The following is a 13,193-nucleotide window of genomic DNA, read 5'->3' as shown; positions in this document are numbered from 1 at the left end:
AGTTGAAGGAACTGGGGTAGTTGTGGTGGTGGTTAGCTAACTAGTTGAAGGAACTGGGGTAGTTGTAGTGGTGGTTAGCTAACTAGTTGACGGAACTGGGGTAGTTGTGGTGGTGGTTAGCTAACTAGTTGAAGGAACTGGGGTAGTTGTGGTGGTGGTTAGCTAACTAGTTGAAGGAACCGGGGTAGTTGTAGTGGTGGTTAGCTAACTAGTTGAAGGAACCGGGGTAGTTGTAGTGGTGGTTAGCTAACTAGTTGAAGGAACTGGGGTAGTTGTGGTGGTGGTTAGCTAACTAGTTGAAGGAACCGGGGTAGTTGTAGTGGTGGTTAGCTAACTAGTTGAAGGAACCGGGGTAGTTGTAGTGGTGGTTAGCTAACTAGTTGAAGGAACCGGGGTAGTTGTAGTGGTGGTTAGCTAACTAGTTGAAGGAACCGGGGTAATTGTAGTGGTGGTTAGCTAACTAGTTGAAGGAACTGGGGTAGTTGTAGTGGTGGTTAGCTAACTAGTTGAAGGAACTGGGGTAGTTGTAGTGGTGGTTAGCTAACTAGTTGAAGGAACTGGGGTAGTTGTAGTGGTGGTTAGCTAACTAGTTGAAGGAACTGGGGTAGTTGTAGTGGTGGTTAGCTAACTAGTTGAAGGAACTGGGGTAGTTGTAGTGGTGGTTAGCTAACTAGTTGAAGGAACTGGGGTAGTTGTAGTGGTGGTTAGCTAACTAGTTGAAGGAACTGGGGTAGTTGTAGTGGGGGTTAGCTAACTAGTTGAAGGAACTGGGGTAGTTGTAGTGGTGGTTAGCTAACTAGTTGAAGGAACCGGGGTAGTTGTAGTGGTGGTTAGCTAACTAGTTGAAGGAACCGGGGTAGTTGTAGTGGTGGTTAGCTAACTAGTTGAAGGAACTGGGGTAGTTGTAGTGGTGGTTAGCTAACTAGTTGAAGGAACCGGGGTAGTTGTAGTGGTGGTTAGCTAACTAGTTGAAGGAACCGGGGTAGTTGTGGTGGTGGTTAGCTAACTAGTTGAAGGAACCGGGGTAGTTGTAGTGGTGGTTAGCTAACTAGTTGAAGGAACCGGGGTAGTTGTAGTGGTGGTTAGCTAACTAGTTGAAGGAACCGGGGTAGTTGTAGTGGTGGTTAGCTAACTAGTTGAAGGAACTGGGGTAGTTGTGGTGGTGGTTAGCTAACTAGTTGAAGGAACTGGGGTAGTTGTAGTGGTGGTTAGCTAACTAGTTGACGGAACTGGGGTAGTTGTGGTGGTGGTTAGCTAACTAGTTGAAGGAACTGGGGTAGTTGTGGTGGTGGTTAGCTAACTAGTTGAAGGAACCGGGGTAGTTGTAGTGGTGGTTAGCTAACTAGTTGAAGGAACCGGGGTAGTTGTAGTGGTGGTTAGCTAACTAGTTGAAGGAACTGGGGTAGTTGTGGTGGTGGTTAGCTAACTAGTTGAAGGAACCGGGGTAGTTGTAGTGGTGGTTAGCTAACTAGTTGAAGGAACCGGGGTAGTTGTAGTGGTGGTTAGCTAACTAGTTGAAGGAACCGGGGTAGTTGTAGTGGTGGTTAGCTAACTAGTTGAAGGAACCGGGGTAATTGTAGTGGTGGTTAGCTAACTAGTTGAAGGAACTGGGGTAGTTGTAGTGGTGGTTAGCTAACTAGTTGAAGGAACTGGGGTAGTTGTAGTGGTGGTTAGCTAACTAGTTGAAGGAACTGGGGTAGTTGTAGTGGTGGTTAGCTAACTAGTTGAAGGAACTGGGGTAGTTGTAGTGGTGGTTAGCTAACTAGTTGAAGGAACTGGGGTAGTTGTAGTGGTGGTTAGCTAACTAGTTGAAGGAACTGGGGTAGTTGTAGTGGTGGTTAGCTAACTAGTTGAAGGAACTGGGGTAGTTGTAGTGGGGGTTAGCTAACTAGTTGAAGGAACTGGGGTAGTTGTAGTGGTGGTTAGCTAACTAGTTGAAGGAACCGGGGTAGTTGTAGTGGTGGTTAGCTAACTAGTTGAAGGAACCGGGGTTAGTTGTAGTGGTGGTTAACTAACTAGTTGAAGGAACTGGGGTAGTTGTGGTGGTGGTTAGCTAACTAGTTGAAGGAACCGGGGTAGTTGTGGTGGTGGTTAGCTAACTAGTTGAAGGAACTGGGGTAGTTGTAGTGGTGGTTAGCTAACTAGTTGAAGGAACTGGGGTAGTTGTAGTGGTGGTTAGCTAACTAGTTGAAGGAACCGGGGTAGTTGTAGTGGTGGTTAGCTAACTAGTTGAAGGAACCGGGGTAGTTGTAGTGGTGGTTAGCTAACTAGTTGAAGGAACTGGGGTAGTTGTAGTGGTGGTTAGCTAACTAGTTGAAGGAACCCGGGGTAGTTGTAGTGGTGGTTAGCTAACTAGTTGAAGGAACTGGGGTAGTTGTAGTGGTGGTTAGCTAACTAGTTGAAGGAACCGGGGTAGTTGTAGTGGTGGTTAGCTAACTAGTTGAAGGAACTGGGGTAGTTGTAGTGGTGGTTAGCTAACTAGTTGAAGGAACCGGGCTAGTTGTAGTGGTGGTTAGCTAACTAGTTGAAGGAACTGGGGTAGTTGTAGTGGTGGTTAGCTAACTAGTTGAAGGAACCGGGGTAGTTGTAGTGGTGGTTAGCTAACTAGTTGAAGGAACTGGGGTAGTTGTAGTGGTGGTTAGCTAACTAGTTGAAGGAACCGGGGTAGTTGTAGTGGTGGTTAGCTAACTAGTTGAAGGAACTGGGGTAGTTGTAGTGGTGGTTAGCTAACTAGTTGAAGGAACTGGGGTAGTTGTAGTGGTGGTTAGCTAACTAGTTGAAGGAACTGGGGTAGTTGTAGTGGTGGTTAGCTAACTAGTTGAAGGAACTGGGGTAGTTGTAGTGGTGGTTAGCTAACTAGTTGAAGGAACTGGGGTAGTTGTAGTGGTGGTTAGCTAACTAGTTGAAGGAACTGGGGTAGTTGTAGTGGGGGTTAGCTAACTAGTTGAAGGAACTGGGGTAGTTGTAGTGGTGGTTAGCTAACTAGTTGAAGGAACCGGGGTAGTTGTGGTGGTGGTTAGCTAACTAGTTGAAGGACCTGGGGTAGTTGTAGTGGTGGTTAGCTAACTAGTTGAAGTAACTGGGGTAGTTGTAGTGGTGGTTAGCTAACTAGTTGAAGGAACTGGGGTAGTTGTAGTGGTGGTTAGCTAACTAGTTGAAGGAACCGGGGTAGTTGTAGTGGTGGTTAGCTAACTAGTTGAAGGAACTGGGGTGGTTGTAGTGGTGGTTAGCTAACTAGTTGAAGGAACTGGGGTAGTTGTAGTGGTGGTTAGCTAACTAGTTGAAGGAACCGGGGTAGTTGTAGTGGTGGTTAGCTAACTAGTTGAAGGAACCGGGGTAGTTGTAGTGGTGGTTAGCTAACTAGTTGAAGGAACTGGGGTAGTTGTAGTGGTGGTTAGCTAACTAGTTGAAGGAACTGGGGTAGTTGTAGTGGTGGTTAGCTAACTAGTTGAAGGAACCGGGGTAGTTGTAGTGGTGGTTAGCTAACTAGTTGAAGGAACCGGGGTAGTTGTAGTGGTGGTTAGCTAACTAGTTGAAGGAACTGGGGTGGTTGTAGTGGTGGTTAGCTAACTAGTTGAAGGAACTGGGGTAGTTGTAGTGGTGGTTAGCTAACTAGTTGAAGGAACCGGGGTAGTTGTAGTGGTGGTTAGCTAACTAGTTGAAGGAACCGGGGTAGTTGTAGTGGTGGTTAGCTAACTAGTTGAAGGAACTGGGGTAGTTGTAGTGGTGGTTAGCTAACTAGTTGAAGGAACTGGGGTAGTTGTAGTGGTGGTTAGCTAACTAGTTGAAGGAACCGGGGTAGTTGTAGTGGTGGTTAGCTAACTAGTTGAAGGAACTGGGGTAGTTGTAGTGGTGGTTAGCTAACTAGTTGAAGGAACTGGGGTAGTTGTAGTGGTGGTTAGCTAACTAGTTGAAGGAACCGGGGTAGTTGTAGTGGTGGTTAGCTAACTAGTTGAAGGAACCGGGGTAGTTGTAGTGGTGGTTAGCTAACTAGTTGAAGGAACCGGGGTAGTTGTAGTGGTGGTTAGCTAACTAGTTGAAGGAACTGGGGTAGTTGTAGTGGTGGTTAGCTAACTAGTTGAAGGAACCGGGGTAGTTGTAGTGGTGGTTAGCTAACTAGTTGAAGGAACTGGGGTAGTTGTAGTGGTGGTTAGCTAACTAGTTGAAGGAACCGGGGTAGTTGTAGTGGTGGTTAGCTAACTAGTTGAAGGAACTGGGGTAGTTGTAGTGGTGGTTAGCTAACTAGTTGAAGGAACCGGGGTAGTTGTAGTGGTGGTTAGCTAACTAGTTGAAGGAACTGGGGTAGTTGTAGTGGTGGTTAGCTAACTAGTTGAAGGAACTGGGGTAGTTGTAGTGGTGGTTAGCTAACTAGTTGAAGGAACCGGGGTAGTTGTAGTGGTGGTTAGCTAACTAGTTGAAGGAACTGGGGTAGTTGTAGTGGTGGTTAGCTAACTAGTTGAAGGAACTGGGGTAGTTGTAGTGGTGGTTAGCTAACTAGTTGAAGGAACCGGGGTAGTTGTAGTGGTGGTTAGCTAACTAGTTGAAGGAACTGGGGTAGTTGTAGTGGTGGTTAGCTAACTAGTTGAAGGAACTGGGGTAGTTGTAGTGGTGGTTAGCTAACTAGTTGAAGGAACCGGGGTAGTTGTGGTGGTGGTTAGCTAACTAGTTGAAGGACCTGGGGTAGTTGTAGTGGTGGTTAGCTAACTAGTTGAAGTAACTGGGGTAGTTGTAGTGGTGGTTAGCTAACTAGTTGAAGGAACTGGGGTAGTTGTAGTGGTGGTTAGCTAACTAGTTGAAGGAACCGGGGTAGTTGTAGTGGTGGTTAGCTAACTAGTTGAAGGAACTGGGGTGGTTGTAGTGGTGGTTAGCTAACTAGTTGAAGGAACTGGGGTAGTTGTAGTGGTGGTTAGCTAACTAGTTGAAGGAACCGGGGTAGTTGTAGTGGTGGTTAGCTAACTAGTTGAAGGAACCGGGGTAGTTGTAGTGGTGGTTAGCTAACTAGTTGAAGGAACTGGGGTAGTTGTAGTGGTGGTTAGCTAACTAGTTGAAGGAACTGGGGTAGTTGTAGTGGTGGTTAGCTAACTAGTTGAAGGAACCGGGGTAGTTGTAGTGGTGGTTAGCTAACTAGTTGAAGGAACCGGGGTAGTTGTAGTGGTGGTTAGCTAACTAGTTGAAGGAACTGGGGTGGTTGTAGTGGTGGTTAGCTAACTAGTTGAAGGAACTGGGGTAGTTGTAGTGGTGGTTAGCTAACTAGTTGAAGGAACCGGGGTAGTTGTAGTGGTGGTTAGCTAACTAGTTGAAGGAACCGGGGTAGTTGTAGTGGTGGTTAGCTAACTAGTTGAAGGAACTGGGGTAGTTGTAGTGGTGGTTAGCTAACTAGTTGAAGGAACTGGGGTAGTTGTAGTGGTGGTTAGCTAACTAGTTGAAGGAACCGGGGTAGTTGTAGTGGTGGTTAGCTAACTAGTTGAAGGAACTGGGGTAGTTGTAGTGGTGGTTAGCTAACTAGTTGAAGGAACTGGGGTAGTTGTAGTGGTGGTTAGCTAACTAGTTGAAGGAACCGGGGTAGTTGTAGTGGTGGTTAGCTAACTAGTTGAAGGAACCGGGGTAGTTGTAGTGGTGGTTAGCTAACTAGTTGAAGGAACCGGGGTAGTTGTAGTGGTGGTTAGCTAACTAGTTGAAGGAACTGGGGTAGTTGTAGTGGTGGTTAGCTAACTAGTTGAAGGAACCGGGGTAGTTGTAGTGGTGGTTAGCTAACTAGTTGAAGGAACTGGGGTAGTTGTAGTGGTGGTTAGCTAACTAGTTGAAGGAACCGGGGTAGTTGTAGTGGTGGTTAGCTAACTAGTTGAAGGAACTGGGGTAGTTGTAGTGGTGGTTAGCTAACTAGTTGAAGGAACCGGGGTAGTTGTAGTGGTGGTTAGCTAACTAGTTGAAGGAACTGGGGTAGTTGTAGTGGTGGTTAGCTAACTAGTTGAAGGAACTGGGGTAGTTGTAGTGGTGGTTAGCTAACTAGTTGAAGGAACCGGGGTAGTTGTAGTGGTGGTTAGCTAACTAGTTGAAGGAACTGGGGTAGTTGTAGTGGTGGTTAGCTAACTAGTTGAAGGAACTGGGGTAGTTGTAGTGGTGGTTAGCTAACTAGTTGAAGGAACCGGGGTAGTTGTAGTGGTGGTTAGCTAACTAGTTGAAGGAACTGGGGTAGTTGTAGTGGTGGTTAGCTAACTAGTTGAAGGAACCGGGGTAGTTGTAGTGACGCATGTAGCCACACGAGTGTAACTTCCTCAATAGGTTTGTATAGAATGCTAAATATAGAAAGCTAACCTAACAATGAAGGAAATTGCAATAGCTTTTTCATAGCAAAATGCACATCTGCCAATGTAACGGATGTGAAATGGCTAGCTAGTTAGCGGGTACGCGCTAGTAGCGTTTCAATCAGTTACGTCACTTGCTCTGAAACCTATAAGTAGTGTTGCCCCTTGCTCTGCAAAGGCCGCGGCTTTTGTGGAGCGATGGGTAACGACGCTTCGTGGGTGACTGTTGTTGATGTGTGCAGAGGGTCCCTGGTTCGCCGCCCAGGTCGGGGCGAGGGGACGGTTTAAAGTTATACTGTTACACCAATTTCACCAGCACCATAAAGGCATTACAGTTGATGAAACTACATCTCAGGTGTTCAAAAACTCGAAACGGAAAACAATTAGAAACCCCACAGATATCTTTCAAAACACAGCCATCAAAATAGTGTAGTCCCTGTTCAAAATGTAAACAAACGAGACACACATGTCAAATGAATCTAATTTAGTGACAACCGAGATCACACTGATGTGACATATTCAAAACGCCACCGAACCTATGGCAGTGTAAAGACTAAGATTTTGTTGTTAAACTGTATTTTGTTTGTGTTTACTCAAACAAGAAAGGAAAACAAATGACAAAATGTTTGTTTTATATTTCCACATGCCTCAATACATATCAAACAGCTGTAAGCACACATACAGTAAATATATTTTTCAAATGCAAAGGAAGAAAAATAGTCCTATTTGTACTGTATGTTAGATCAATTGTACAGAATAGATTTTTTTTTTAAACTGTCAAATCTAAATCATAATTGAAGAAATAAATACTCCATTTTGTGAAAACAAAATCAGTCATGTCTGTTGTTTTGGTCCGGCCACAGATTTTCATCAACATCACATGCGATATTCTCCTTGGCCAGACAACGGGGACAAAATATCTTCTGACATGACGCATCCACCCCTGACAGGACTCTGCTGGAACGTCACCACAGGCCATCTCCATTGCATAGAGAAAGGTCATACGTTCATGGGGTTTGCGTTCAAACACCTTCAACCGCCATGCTGAAAACAAGTCCTCAGTGGAGTTGAGAAATGGGGAATATGGTGGGAGAATTGTAAAACCTGGGATGGTCATGGAACCAGTCGCGGACCTGAGCAGCCCGATGGAAACACACGTTGTCCCAAATTACAACATACATTTGCTGCTCTGGATCACCTGGCGTCTCTCTGCTCTGGATCACCTGGCGTCTCTCTGCTCTGGATCACCTGGCGTCTCTCTGCTCAGGATCACCTGGCGTCTCTCTGCTCTGGATCACCTGGCGTCTCTCTGCTCAGGATCACCTGGCGTCTCTCTGCTCAGGATCACCTGGCGTCTCTCTGCTCAGGATCACCTGGCGTCTCTCTGCTCTGGATCACCTGGCGTCTCTCTGCTCAGGATCACCTGGCCCTCTCTGCTCAGGATCACCCGGCCCTCTCTGCTCTGGATCACCTGGCCCTCTCTGCTCAGGATCACCTGGCCCTCTCTGCTCAGGATCACATGGCCCTCTCTGCTCAGGATCACCCGGCACTCTCTGCTCTGGATCACCTGGCCCTCTCTGCTCAGGATCCCCTGGCCCTCTCTGCTCAGGATCGCCTGGCCCTCTCTGCTCAGGATCACCTGGCCCTCTCTGCTCAGGATCACCTGGCCCTCTCTGCTCAGGATCACCTGGCCCTCTCTGCTCGGGATCACCTGGCTCTCTCTGCTCAGGATCACCTGGCGTCTCTCTGCTCTGGATCACCTGGCCCTCTCTGCTCTGGATAACCCTCTCTGCTCAGGATCACCCTCTCTGCTCTGGCTGAAAAAGATTGTCATGTAAGGTGTTGAGGAAGTTAAGGAGATGGGCAGTGTGGTATGGTCCAAGGGTGGCATGGCGGTGGAGGACCCCATTGTGGCTCATAACTGCTCATATGGTGACATTTCCCCCTGCGCTGGCCCGGTACCTCAATGATGGCGCGTTGACCAATGATGTTCCTTCCTCTCCTCCTCGTCTTCACCTACATTGAATCCAACCTCATCTATGAATATGAGTTCCTGGGGAATGGGACTTGCATCCAACTCCATGATTCTCTGAAAAGGACAGTAAATACTGTAATTGCTGTCTAGTAAAGTTAAACTGTCAACATCAACGGGTCTCTAATGTACTTGCACATATTCGTACCGTTTATTCTTTCTTTTCAAATGGGACTTTGATTCCTAATGGAGGTTGTGTTAGTTTAAGGATACGGGTTACGGTTGATGAGCTCACTCTGATGTCATGGAAGATGGCAGGGTTTTCAATGATGTGCCATAGCAGTGTAATCTTGAACAGAAGATATGCCAATACGAGTTTATGGAATGTTTAACTATAACATATACTTACAGTACATAAAGCAGTGAACTCCATGACAACAAGGTCACGGGAACACGGTTCCTATTAACCTGTCCGACAGGTAAACATTGATACAACATAACACACAGGACATAGAGTACAAAAAAAAGTTTTCAATCACCTGTTGTTGGATTTCCCCACAGTCTTATGGTATTATTTTTGCAGCTACCATTTGCACAATGGCGGCCTCCTGTTCGTCTGTAAACAGACGCGTTGTACCACGTACGTGGTGGTCGCCTTTCAGTTCTACAACAACAACAACAACAACAACCAGTACAGTAGACACTACAGCAATACACTATACAAGATAAACACGTTACAAAGTAGTATAGCTCCCAATTTCATACATACAGAATACATGACACATTGACCTTGTTTCCAATTACAGTACGTATTGAAATCTACAGTCTTTACTGTCCTCTACGGTGTACTACTGTCAAGTATCAAAAGTACTAGACAGGTCCATCGTCTGCAGTACAAACCTCTTCTCATTGTGGAACGTCCGGATGATGGACGCTACGGTGAAGCGGCTCAGATCCCTACAGATCCCTGGTCTACGGTGAAGCGGCTCAGATCCCTACAGATCCCTGGTCTACGGTGAAGCGGCTCAGATCCCTACAGATCCCTGGTCTACGGTGAAGCGGCTCAGATCCCTACAGCTCCCTGGTCTACGGTGAAGCGGCTCAGATCCCTACAGATCCCTGGTCTACGGTGAAGCGGCTCAGATCCCTACAGATCCCTGGTCTACGGTGAAGCGGCCCAGATCCCTACAGATCCCTGGTCTACGGTGAAGCGGCTCAGATCCCTACAGATCCCTGGTCTACGGTGAAGCGGCTCAGATCCCTACAGATCTCTGGTCTACGGTGAAGCGGCTCAGATCCCTACAGATCCCTGGTCTACGGTGAAGCGGCTCAGATCCCTACAGATCCCTGGTCTACGGTGAAGCGGCTCAGATCCCTACAGATCCCTGGTCTACGGTGAAGCGGCTCAGATCCCTACAGATCCCTGGTCTACGGTGAAGCGGCTCAGATCCCTACAGATCCCTGGTCTACGGTGAAGCGGCTCAGATCCCTACAGATCCCTGGTCTACGGTGAAGCGGCTCAGATCCCTACAGATCCCTGGTCTACGGTGAAGCGGCTCAGATCCCTACAGATCCCTGGTCTACGGTGAAGCGGCTCAGATCCCTACAGATCCCTGGTCTACGGTGAAGCGGCTCAGATCCCTACAGATCCCTGGTCTACGGTGAAGCGGCTCAGATCCCTACAGATCCCTGGTCTACGGTGAAGCGGCTCAGATCCCTACAGATCCCTGGTCTACGGTGAAGCGGCTCAGATCCCTACAGATCCCTGGTCTACGGTGAAGCGGCTCAGATCGGGCCCGCACTCTCTTTCCAGCGTCTCTCAAGATCAAACCGTGGTTGACCACATGGTCCACCACAGTCGCTCGAAATTCATCAGCGATTTCTCTCCTTGTTCTTGGTCTTCCTCCAACCTCCAACGCTACCTCTCTCTGACAGGTTTGCTTCCATTGTTCTCCAAACACAGGAGTACTCACCTGTGGCCTTTTAATCAGAGGTCTGATTGCAAAGTGAACATTTAAGCAATTAGTGTTCAGTGTTTAGTGTTCAGACTGTGACTACCTCCATTCAGAGATTCTGTAGGTGAGGTAAGAAGCTAAGCTGTAAATCTATACCTTTCAGCCTGTCTTTCTGTAGGTGAGGTAAGAAGCTAAGCTGTTGATGTGTACCTCTCAGCCTGTCTTTCTGTAGGTGAGGTAAGAAGCTAAGCTGTAAATCTATACCTTTCAGCCTGTCTTTCTGTAGGTGAGGTAAGAAGCTAAGCTGTTGATGTGTACCTCTCAGCCTGTCTTTCTGTAGGTGAGGTAAGCAGCTAAGCTGTTGATGTGTACCTCTCAGCCTGTCTTTCTGTAGGTGAGGTAGAAGCTAAGACGCTAAGCTGTTGATGTGTACCTCTCAGCCTGTCTTTCTGTAGGTGAGGTAGAAGCTAAGACGCTAAGCTGTTGATGTGTACCTTTCAGCCTGTCTTTCTGTAGGTGAGGTAGTAGCTAAGACGCTAAGCTGTTGATGTGTACCTTTCAGCCTGTCTTTCTGTAGGTGAGGTAAGAAGCTAAGACGCTAAGCTGTTGATGTGTACCTCTCAGCCTGTCTTTCTGTAGGTGAGGTAGAAGCTAAGACGCTAAGCTGTTGATGTGTACCTTTCAGCCTGTCTTTCTGTAGGTGAGGTAGAAGCTAAGACGCTAAGCTGTTGATGTGTACCTTTCAGCCTGTCTTTCTGTAGGTGAGGTAAGAAGCTAAGACGCTAAGCTGTTGATGTGTACCTTACAGCCTGTCTTTCTGTAGGTGAGGTAAGAAGCTAAGCCGCTAAGGTGTTGATATGTACCTTTCAGCCTGTCTTTCTGTAGGTGAGGTAAGAAGCTAAGCCGCTAAGCTGTTGATGTGTACCTCTCAGCCTGTCTTTCTGTAGGTGAGGTAGAAGCTAAGACGCTAAGCTGTTGATGTGTACCTTTCAGCCTGTCTTTCTGTAGGTGAGGTAGAAGCTAAGACGCTAAGCTGTTGATGTGTACCTTTCAGCCTGTCTTTCTGTAGGTGAGGTAAGAAGCTAAGACGCTAAGCTGTTGATGTGTACCTTACAGCCTGTCTTTCTGTAGGTGAGGTAAGAAGCTAAGCCGCTAAGGTGTTGATGTGTACCTTTCAGCCTGTCTTTCTGTAGGTGAGGTAAGAAGCTAAGCCGCTAAGCTGTTGATGTGTACCTTTCAGCCTGTCTTTCTGTAGGTGAGGTAGAAGCTAAGACGCTAAGCTGTTGATGTGTACCTTACAGCCTGTCTTTCTGTAGGTGAGGTAAGAAGCTAAGACGCTAAGCTGTTGATGTGTACCTTTCAGCCTGTCTTTCTGTAGGTGAGGTAAGAAGCTAAGCCGCTAAGCTGTTGATGTGTACCTTCCAGCCTGTCTTTCTGTAGGTGAGGTAAGAAGCTAAGCCACTAAGCTGTTGATGTGTACCTTTCAGCCTGTCTTTCTGTAGGTGAGGTAAGAAGCTAAGACGCTAAGCTGTTGATGTGTACCTTACAGCCTGTCTTTCTGTAGGTGAGGTAAGAAGCTAAGACGCTAAGCTGTTGATGTGTACCTTCCAGCCTGTCTTTCTGTAGGTGAGGTAGAAGCTAAGACGCTAAGCTGTTGATGTGTACCTTTCAGCCTGTCTTTCTGTAGGTGAGGTAGAAGCTAAGACGCTAAGCTGTTGATGTGTACCTTACAGCCTGTCTTTCTGTAGGTGAGGTAAGAAGCTAAGACGCTAAGCTGTTGATGTGTACCTCTCAGCCTGTCTTTCTGTAGGTGAGGTAAGAAGCTAAGCCTCTAAGGTGTTGATGTGTACCTTTCAGCCTGTCTTTCTGTAGGTGAGGTAGAAGCTAAGACGCTAAGCTGTTGATGTGTACCTTTCAGCCTGTCTTTCTGTAGGTGAGGTAGAAGCTAAGACGCTAAGCTGTTGATGTGTACCTTTCAGCCTGTCTTTCTGTAGGTGAGGTAGAAGCTAAGACGCTAAGCTGTTGATGTGTACCTTACAGCCTGTCTTTCTGTAGGTGAGGTAAGAAGCTAAGACGCTAAGCTGTTGATGTGTACCTTTCAGCCTGTCTTTCTGTAGGTGAGGTAAGAAGCTAAGACGCTAAGCTGTTGATGTGTACCTTTCAGCCTGTCTTTCCGTAGGTGAGGTAAGAAGCTAAGACGCTAAGCTGTTGATGTGTACCTTTCAGCCTGTCTTTCCGTAGGTGAGGTAAGAAGCTAAGACACTAAGCTGTTGATGTGTACCTTTCAGCCTGTCTTTCTGTAGGTGAGGTAAGAAGCTAAGACGCTAAGCTGTTGATGTGTACCTTTCAGCCTGTCTTTCTGTAGGTGAGGTAAGAAGCTAAGACGCTAAGCTGTTGATGTGTACCTTTCAGCCTGTCTTTCTGTAGGTGAGGTAAGAAGCTAAGACGCTAAGCTGTTGATGTGTACCTTACAGCCTGTCTTTCTGTAGGTGAGGTAAGAAGCTAAGACGCTAAGCTGTTGATGTGTACCTCTCAGCCTGTCTTTCTGTAGGTGAGGTAAGAAGCTAAACTGTAAATCTATACCTTTCAGGCTGTCTTTCTGTGTGTCTATCCCTCCCATCTCTCTGTCACCTTTGCTATCCTCCTCTCTTCATACGTCTTTTCATATGTCTCTTCTCCCTTATCACTTGCGTCTCAATAGCATCTGTCAGCCTTTCCTTCACTACCTCTCTTCCTCCCTCCCCCTTTCTCACTCTGTGTTCTCTCTGTGTCTTTCTCTACTTCTTCCCATACCCCTGCTCTCTCCTCTTTCCTCTCACCCTCCATCTCCCCTCTCTCTCTTCTTCTCTCTCACCATCCATACCCCCTCTCACGTGCCATGTGAAAGGTACTGGGTTATTAGGCAACACAAACCTTCATCAGTGTGAAGTGAAGAGAGGAGAAGTGATGTGAGGGCATGCA

General features: G+C 47.1%; 1 protein-coding gene across 1 annotated transcript in view; it reads left to right on the top strand.

Annotated features, from left to right (window-relative positions):
• The first annotated feature begins 8,164 nt into the window (after positions 1-8,164).
• Positions 8,165-13,193, top strand: part of LOC139569676 (uro-adherence factor A-like) — a 44,037-nt gene continuing 39,008 nt past the window's right edge. The window contains exon 1 of the mRNA XM_071391084.1: positions 8,165-8,263. Within this exon, the coding sequence (XP_071247185.1) occupies positions 8,165-8,263 (99 nt within the window). The remainder of the gene's footprint in view (positions 8,264-13,193) is intronic.

Source organism: Salvelinus alpinus, chromosome 3 (genome assembly GCF_045679555.1).
Source record: "Salvelinus alpinus chromosome 3, SLU_Salpinus.1, whole genome shotgun sequence".
Lineage (NCBI taxonomy): Eukaryota > Metazoa > Chordata > Actinopteri > Salmoniformes > Salmonidae > Salvelinus > Salvelinus alpinus.
This window is presented reverse-complemented; position numbering and strand designations above follow the sequence as displayed.